Raw genomic sequence first — 9453 nt, forward strand, 5'->3', positions numbered from 1 at the left:
CTACGACACAGGTAGAGATTCGAGTAGAGGCAGAGGAAAAGGCTGCTAGAGTTGCTAGTGCTCCCGTGCGTAAGTCCAAGACTGATTAGATGGCCTATCTCATTAGTGCCACTCAAAGGATTGGGAGATGCCTATCTAACCTCTTGAAGAATCAAGAGAGCCTTGAGTGGGTCATGGAAACCAAGTATCATTCTTTTGATATCAAGGTCACCGAGCTTAGTGTCAGAATTGAGAGTCTCAAGTAGGGGGTAAATGGAGTTGTTGTGGATTCTGATGATGATGACACTACTCTTCCCATGACTACTCAGTTTACGATGATGGCCATATCATCTACAGTGTCAGCCCCATATACGAGATCTGAAGTGTCTACACCAGCTGCTACCACGACAGTTCCACCTTCAGCTCCTCCAGTGTCCACTCCACCAGCCCAGCAAACCTCGGCACAAGCATTCCCCGACACACTTCTCTCCACTCAATCAACGACCACCGGAGCAGCGATTCAAAGGATTTCATCGGCCCCTGGAGGAGATCCAACCCACAGTGATGTTTAGCTCTTTACGGTTCAAACAAATTGGTAACTTGTTGCCAAAGGGGGAGAATTAGTATAGATCATAGGGCTTCAAGAGTGTGTGTGTTGCTTTTTCATTTGCTTCACTCATTGTTGATACATTTGGTTTACTTTTGATCGTACACTTTATGGTTGATACTACTATTGTCTATCTATGTGATATATTATGATCATTCACTTGTTTTCTTGGTGGTGTGTGCATTGCAATCCATCCATGTCATATTATGCACCCCACCGGGATGTATTGACATGGAAGAGTGACCCATGATCAATATCAATGGTGTATTTGAATTCGAACGTAAATTCAAAATAATGCACAAATTTAGGGGGAGCTCTTGATTATCATATACTTCTCAAAGTAACAATATTTTGCATTGATCATACCCTTTGTCGAAGCTTTGATCTATATGTTGTCATCAATTACCAAAAAGGGGGAGATTGAAAGCACAACCTCTCCTAGGTGGTTTTGGTAATTAATTACATCATATAGTTCACTGAACTAATAAGTCTATCAAGTATATTTCATGAAAATGTCAATGAATGGATTGGCTACGACATGTTGATGAATCCCTTGGATGCAAAAGAAACATATTGGCAAAAGCCTCAAGACAACTTACACCATACATTTTCTGAGAGAGAATCACCTACTCATTTGTAAAAAACATGGGATTCCACTCCAACCAATAAATCCTTGATTTCTAACCAAACCAAGTTACTTTCGACCCAATCATCCTGTTCTATTAAGTCAAATTCTGTGAGAGAGTGATTGAGTGTTAAGGAGTTCATCGTTAACACAACATCTATTACCTTTTGGAGAGTGGTATCTCCTACATTGGTTAGGTGTCGTTTGTGAGCCTCCAAACCTTGTGGAGTTGAACCAAGAAGTTTATCAACAAAGAGATCGCCTACTTCGTGAATATCTATCCAAGTGAGGCTAGTCCTCGTGGACGTACGCCATCATGGCATAGACATGGTTGCTTCTTCGTTGACCCTTCGTGGGTGGAGCCCTCAATGGACTCGCGGAGTTGTTACCCTCCGTGGGTTGAAGTCTCCATCAACGTGGACGTACGATAGCACCACCCATCGGAACCACGCCAAAAATCTTTGTGTCTTCATTGCGATTGATCTTCATATCTCTCCTTTATATTCAATTGCAATGTATTTACTTGCCGCTGCACAACTCGTAGACTTGCATGTGTAGGGTGTACTAGATTTGGTAATTTGGCTAAAACTTTCCTGCTGATAAAATTGAAAAAATTTAAGTTTTTAATTTGGTCTAGTAGTCTAATCACCCACCTCTAGGCATACTTTCAATCCTACAAACTCATATCAACCATATCATATATCATATATCCCACATGACAAAATGAATCTATTCAAACATAAAAGAGGTGCAACACATCATCGGATAATAATATATAGCATAGAGCATCATGTTAAAGTAGAGATTAAAGTGGGGTGAGAGAGGATACACCGTTGCACATAGAGGGAGAAAGTTTTTTATGACGGCGACAAAGTTGTTCTAGTAGATCCTCGTCATGTCGATTCTCAAGGTGGCGCTCCAGCGCCACAGGAAGATAGGGGGAGAGAGCCCCTTACTTCTTATTCTTCATTGGCCTTCCCGCTAGATTGGATAAGAGTTCCCCCTCTAGTCCTTGGCCTCCATGGCCCGCGATGGGCAGAAGCCCCCTGAGATTGGATCTCTCATTTTTTTTATCTCTAGGGTTTGTTATGTGTTTCGGTTTGTTTTCTATGTGAACGTTGTTTATTTGATAGTTAGAGTTCCGTAACTCCGGTTTGGCTGAAATTTAAGCACGGGTTTTTTCTCATAATTAGCTTCCTTAAACCTGAAGGAAAGCCCCAACGACTTACGGGTGGGCCACAAGCCAACCGCCCACCGGGGGAGGGGGGGCGTCTTACTATCTTGTGAGGCGACGCGCCTCATCTTGCATTCTTTTTTGCACCATAAATTTAGATATATCCAATAAAAAATTCACAGAAATTTTCACGTCATTCTCGCTCCATAAAGTTTTCACGTGAAAACCCAAAGACAATAGAAAAAAGAAACTGGCCTTTTGCACTAGGTTAATAGGATGAAAATAAAAAAATGGTGACAAAAACATGTAGAAGTGGTATAATAATAGTATGAAACAATCAAAATTTATAGATACATAGAAGACATATTAGATAGCAATTGTGCTAGATTCGATTTACGCCAAGAATCATCGTACTCATGATTATTATGCCGCTTGAGCACGGAGTGCCGAATTTTTCAACCCATTTTTATACTGAAATCACCATGCTGATGGATATTATGGGAATATTATAATATGGATACAATCTAACTTACATGAGAGCATCCCCAATAAAAGATGCAAATTGAAGATGTAAAATACGAAATGTACAAAATTACATCTTCGAAAAGTACCAACTCTTACAAACAATGCAAAACGGAGATGTAAAACAGCTACTTCAACGGAAGATGCAAACTAAAGATGTAAAACCGACAGCCGGCCGCGCGACTATTGTTCAGCCACTGCACAGCCGCATTTGCACAACCAATCATCCATGTCGAGATCGTCATCACCATATTGTGGAATTTCATATTCTTGCAATGCATATTCATGTGAATAATCATCATCTCTCACATTTGTTGCGCGCATGAAAGCTTCATCATCAAGACTATAAAAGAACGTACACGCAATCAACTTCATATTCTATTGGAATCTACAACTGAAACAATAAAGAAATGCACAAACAATTTTTTTACCTTTGTGATGTATCATTGAACACACGTTTGGATGCGGTCGCGGTCGGCATGGATACATCTTCCTCCATGACGGACGGTGCCGGCGACGGAGGATGTGGCCGAGGAGCTTCATGGCCGGAGGAGGACGCCAAGGTCGACGTCGGCTGCAAATCATCTATCATAGCCACATTCGTCCTTAAATCGGTCGAGGTTGGTTCCGCGCTGGGATGCGGCCCCACACCGCCGACCGCTTCACGCCACCACCACGAAGCTTGGCGGCCCACTGCTTCTTTGCAGCCTCCAATGCGAAGGCGATCGACCGGGGTGGGGCAAATCCAAGGCGACGGCATGGAGGCGGAGGCGGCCGCATTGGGGAAAGTTGGCGTGAAGGCGACGACCACGGCAAGGTGGGTCAGTGCAGCGGCGACGGAGTCGGAGAAGGCGACAGGGTCATCGGTGCGGTCATGGCAACGACGGACAGGCGGTGGTTGGTTGCACAAAAGACTAATGGACGATAGTCTGGCAGTTGGCGGGATATAATTTTTGTTTTTGCATCTACACCATTTGTTAGGGAGGTGTTTTTGGGTTTTGCATATACATCTTCTACACCATTTGTTAGAGAGGTGTTTTTGGGTTTTGCATATACGTTCTCTATTGGAGATGATGAGGAATAGCAAAGCGAGAAAAGAAACCATGGGCATTGCTTCTAGCAAGAGAGAGGATACAGTGTGTGCGTGGTGTGCATCGTGTTAACACGGTTGCAAGTTTATACCTCATGCTCTAAAAACAGAGTTAGAGTAGAGTGCACCGCAACCCACGGATTAGGCGAAAACAGAGAAAAGGTTATAGACACTTGTCCTCTGCATCCATTTTGTACACTATTACTGATGATACTAGGCTACCAGCAGCTCTCAAAGCTCCCGCGATGATGGGGACGACGGTGAACTAAAGCTGGTCTAATCGTCCCGGCCGTGCGGCAGCATCTTGAGTGCCTGGAGGAAGGTCTTCTTGAGGCGGCCGAGGTGCGGCCGGACGTTCTGCTTGTCGAGGTAGGTGGTCTTGAGCGCGTCCCAGCCCTGCTTGTGGATGGCCATGGGGTCCTTGAGCACCAGGTGGTCGCTGGGGTACTGCTCGCTCAGCGTCGTCTCGTCCAGCTGCACCACGTACTCCAGGTAGTGCACCTCCATGCCCGCCGACGGCTCCGCGAACGTGTTTCGGGCCAGCCACTCCAGCCGCCCGTACGGCACCACCTGCACCAGCACGGCGCCCGCCGGGAGGAACACCATGTTGGTCAGCCCGGCGCCGTGCACGCCCACCATCACGTCGCACGAGTTCACCAGCCGCGCGAACTTGGACGTGTCGGAGGTCGTGTCCGGGTCCCCGATGCGGACGTCGAACCCCAGGCTCCCCGCCATGTCGGCCATGGCGCGCTCGTTCATGAACGCCCGCCCGCGTGAGGTGCGCCGGGAGATGATCAGCAGTCGGGGCCGGCGGCGGATGTCCCACCGGTCGCCGCTCGGCGTCGCAGTGGCGCGCTCCAGCCCGAACGCGTTGCGGAGCATCTTGCGGAAGTCCGCCATCGAGGCGCCCGACGGCGCCTTGGAGGGATCCACGCCCAGCTCCTTGTGGAAGGTCGGCCCGACCACGGCGCTCGGGTAGCACCGGACCTCGTCGTCGGCGTCGATGTCGACCACCTCGTACCGGCTCATCTGCTGGAAGATCTGGATGTACCTGCTCATCCACCACGACTTGTAGCTGCTCACCAGGAACTGGACCTCGCCGGCGAAGCGGTGGGCCGTGATGAAGGCCGGGATGAGCACGTCCGTGTAGTCGTGGAAGGGGTTGCCGGTGAACCCGCCCGTCGAGATCACGAAGGCGGTGGCCGAGCTGTTGGACGTGCACTTGGGCGCCGCGTCGTCGCCGGAGGGGAACGGCTTCAGAGACCACTCCTTGACGTGGGACAACGCGTAGGTATCGTGCTTCCGGCAGTACGGCCTGGTCTTCCATTCCCGCTCCAGCGTATCGATGTAGATGGTCTGGCTTCTCCCCACCAGGCGCACGTCGCCGGCTGCCTCGCAGGTGTCGGAGCGCCGACTCGTCTCGTAGCACACCGGCTTGCTGGCGTCAACGACCACGGCGGCTTTGGCTGGCCGCACTGTGGCGCCCACGGCCTGCTCGGTCTTGGGCTGAATTTCCTCCTCCTTGTCTTCCTCCACTGCAAGAAGAAAATCCAGTTCCTGGTGAGATCTGATGCCACCACCCTCTTCACCGAATTATTTAGAACGAAAATCTTCAGTGTATATCAGCGATAGTTTAGGACGAGCTGCTAAATCCGTGGATGGTTCCATTGTTCCTCCTCTCCTCTCCTTGTCTGATTTGAGGCTGAATCTCAGCTAAAATGGATATGATATTACCAAAAGAAAGCGGCCGGTAAAGAAATGCCAAGCAGATCTAGACACCCAACCACCCCCTGCATAAAGCAAGCGGCTTCCAATCCACTCACTAATCTTTCTAGACGATACACGCCGTGTACGAAGGCGGATAAGCTAGCTTACCAGCAACTGCGGCGGCCTCGTCGGCGCCATCGCCGGCCTGCGCGGCGACAGCCGGCTTGCTCGGCAACACCGGCTTCGGATCCTCCACTTTGATGGTCTCCACAACGGGCGTATTCCCTGCGGAAACGCAGTGAGACCATGAGAGCAGTCAAACAGCAGCTCTGACGCCCTCAGATTTGCTCCCACCACTGGCCACGCCTCTGCATAGTCAGGAACAAAAGAGAAAGAGCAGAAGAAAGCGATGGCGTTACCGATTGGGGAGAACCTTGCCCTGATGAGCGAGAGCGCGACGAGGGAGCAGAGCATGAGGGCCAGGAGAGCCACATTCCCGAACCTCCTCGGCTCGCCCCTCGCAGAGCTCCGGGACTTCATCTCCTCCGGGAGTAGGAGTAGTTCTTTGCTCCGCACAGGACCTCCACAGCCTTGCTATGCGACTCGAGCTGAGCAGCTGACGTGTAAATCAGCGGGGGATAAAGCGGGCGGCGGAAGCGGCGGCCACCGGCAGCGAGCCCGGTGGAGGGGGGAGAAAGGGAAGGAAGGGGAGGGAAGAGCAGAGCAAAAGCAGCAAAGGCAGCTGCTCATTTAGCTAGCTGGGGCTTGGGAACTGGAGTAGTAGTAGAACTGTTTTGTTTGGAAGTGCTCTGGTCGGTCGGTGTGTGCCTGCCTGCCTGTGCGCCACTGGTACCCAGCACGACTTTTCAGGGCGCCGTAAAATAGCAGCCGCTGCTTCGGACACGGTCATTACCGTGACTTCCTTTAGTTAGAGATAGTTTTATGGTGATAATTTTGTTGTCACCACTGTACCAGTGATCAGTTTTCTCGACACACGCTAGACGAGACTCTGTGGCGAGACGTTTCTGATCTCGCAGTGTCGGTGCCGTGTCAATGCTGGGGAGTTTGGACCACTGATTGGAATGGGCCTTGCAGCGGGAGTGCTGTAGGAGTACATGCTTTGGTACCGTTCAAACGCAGAATTGCTTCCAAAGCATCTTCAACAGCCGCGGTAGCTTCGTCGTGGTAGCAAAAAATCAAATTAGAGGGTGCTTGAATACCTTTTAATCCCATGACTAAAAGTAACGAGACTAAAACTTGTTAGCCTCATTCATGTTTGGATCTAAATACTAAAGAGATTAAAATCAAGTTAATGAATATTTATTATCCTCCAAACCCTTCAATCCAGAACTTGCATGAGGAGTTAAATAAGGAGAGAGAGGACTAATGCACATTTTAATAGAGGTACCCCTCACTAAAAGATTTTAGCCTCAAGACTAGTTTTAGCCTCTCTTTAGTCAGGGGTGCTTGAAACTTTAGCCTCTTAAAGAGACTAGTTTTAGTCTCTTGAATCCAAGCACCCTCTTATTACGTACGGGCCTGTATCGAATGCTTCAACAGACGCGTAATAATCGTGCGCACATGGTATAGTTGGTTCAGCGTGCGGAGAAAAATGGCATCGTGCTTTGCTTATGTCGCATGCCCGTTTTCGTGCATTGAACAATAACGATTCACGCGCGAGCGACCAACTGCGACCCAACCTCTTCGGCCGCCTCGCCACACACCGTCGACGATGAAATTCGACCGATGGAAGGCGGCGCCGACATCCCCCCACCCCTCCCTACACCCACGACCCCTTCCGTGAGGCAAAAAGGAGTTCATCAATATTTCCCGTGATGAAGTCTTGGTCCAAAAAAGATCCATGGCCATGGGTGGCTTCACAGGCATAGAAGGCTTGAAAACACGCATGGGAGGCATGGGTGGCTTCGGAGGTACCACGGGAGGCATGGGAGCATCTATGAAAGGCATGGGTGGCTTTGAAGCCATCATGGGCGGCATGCGAGGCATGGGGGCATGGGTGGCTTTGAAGCTATCATGGACGGCATGGGAGGCATGGGTGGCTTCGGAGCTACCGTGAGAGGCTTTGGAGCCATGAGTTTTGGGTCTCTCATGGGAGGCATGGGAACATTTCCAGGTGACATGGATGGATGCATGCCTTGTGGTGTGCCTCACATACCTTCGCATGAGGAGGAAGAATTGTCTTCATAAGAGGATGGAGAAGAGGAGGAAGAAGAGGATGCACGATAGTTGATGTGCCATTTGTTATGTGAACTTTTATTTGTCATGAACTTGATTGGATGATTTTAAACTATGGCATGCAATTGAACTATGTTATCTTGCTCCAATGCACACTTTTTATGTTTGTAAGATCATCATATTGTCAAATGCATATGTGTTGTTCATATTTACCAAACGCGGCCTGCTCACGCATGTTGCATTTTGCAGAGCGTGCTGGAGCTATAGCATCGTGCCATATTTTATAGCGCCTGTTGGAGCAAACGCTCCCCCACACGCTAAAAAGGCTATTTCAATGCTATGTATATTTTTAGCGCGCCATGCTAGCATGCGTCTATTGGAGATGCTCTTAGACAGGGAACTCCGAATCCTAGGTCCACAGACTAGGAAACCTAGCCGCCGCCGTCACCACAAGAACCGCTCCTTCCGACATCGTCTTTCGATGGCTCTCCTCCGTCGTTGACCTTTTGGTCGTCGCTGGAAGGGGGTTCGTCGGATGCCACATGTGCGGATCGTTTTAGTCTTTAGGTTTTAGGGTCCTACTGGATTAGATTTTTGGGTCGTTCGACGTTTTTGTTTCGGCAACGGCGATGTTCAACAATGAAGCGTTAGATTCATCCTCGAAGAGGCAATCGTTATTGTGGTCGGTGATGGATTTGGGAACTAGTTTGTTCAAACGAGGATGTCGTGGCAGCGATGGCATTCTTGTGGTGGACTTGTGTCGTCGGGCTCTGTTGTTGCGATGATGTTTGCTCCAACATCGGTGTAGAGTTTGGGTGGTAGTCCAAGAGCGTATGTAGCGTTTGCTCCAACGTTGACGCGAAGTTCGGGAGGTAGTCCAAGAGCGGATGTAGATTGTGTTCTACATCGACAATATCTAAAATACAGAACGTGTGCTAGGTTCGTGGTTGATGGCTGACTGGTATGGTTTCCTCTTTCGGCGTCGTAGTTGTGATGGGGTGCCAAATCTAGAGTTGTTGGCGTGTCTGTGGTGCTACTCTGGTCTGATTCGTTCAACAGTAGTGGTTTCGCCTTTGTTGAGCCATCTTGGAGGTCTCCAAAATTGTGTATGAGCGATGGAGTCTGGCAAACTCGCATGAGGAGGTTATCCATCAGTTTTTCTTTGGGCTATTATGATGGTGCCGGAGTTAGGTGAGAGACGTTGGTGTCAAGTTTAGAGATTCTTCGATCTTGATTGTAATTTTATTTCTTGGCTCTTGATCCTATATGTAAAGGCTAGGGTTCTGCTGCTTTTATAATTTTTTGTGTCGGTTTGTATGTGGCATGCATTATGATCTTTTTGATATAAATAAGACACGTATTACCATGAAAAAAACTCTGAATCCTTGTGCAATGTATTTCATACAGTAGTACCAGCAAATCACCACTAACAAAAAAGAAAAGTAAAACTGTTCGTATGGAATGAGTTGGGTAAAAAAGGTGTTCTCGATACCCTCTTACCAAAAACAATTGAATAAAAAACGCATGCAAACCCACCCTATATGGAGGGGAGA

General features: G+C 48.7%; 1 protein-coding gene across 1 annotated transcript; it reads right to left on the reverse strand.

The window, feature by feature from the left end:
- Nucleotides 1–4138: 4138 nt before the first annotated feature.
- LOC123407733 (alpha-1,3-arabinosyltransferase XAT3-like) lies at nucleotides 4139–6471 on the reverse strand. The gene is made up of 3 exons (XM_045100931.1): nucleotides 6124–6471; nucleotides 5873–5989; nucleotides 4139–5532 (listed from the first exon to the last, which is right to left on the reverse strand). Exons 1-3 carry the CDS (start codon nucleotides 6242–6244, stop codon nucleotides 4274–4276), a joined length of 1497 nt encoding a protein of 498 aa, XP_044956866.1. The 5' UTR covers nucleotides 6245–6471; the 3' UTR covers nucleotides 4139–4273.
- Between the last annotated feature and the right edge of the window lie 2982 nt (nucleotides 6472–9453).

Source organism: Hordeum vulgare, chromosome 7H, assembly GCF_904849725.1.
Source record: "Hordeum vulgare subsp. vulgare chromosome 7H, MorexV3_pseudomolecules_assembly, whole genome shotgun sequence".
Taxonomy (NCBI): domain Eukaryota; kingdom Viridiplantae; phylum Streptophyta; class Magnoliopsida; order Poales; family Poaceae; genus Hordeum; species Hordeum vulgare.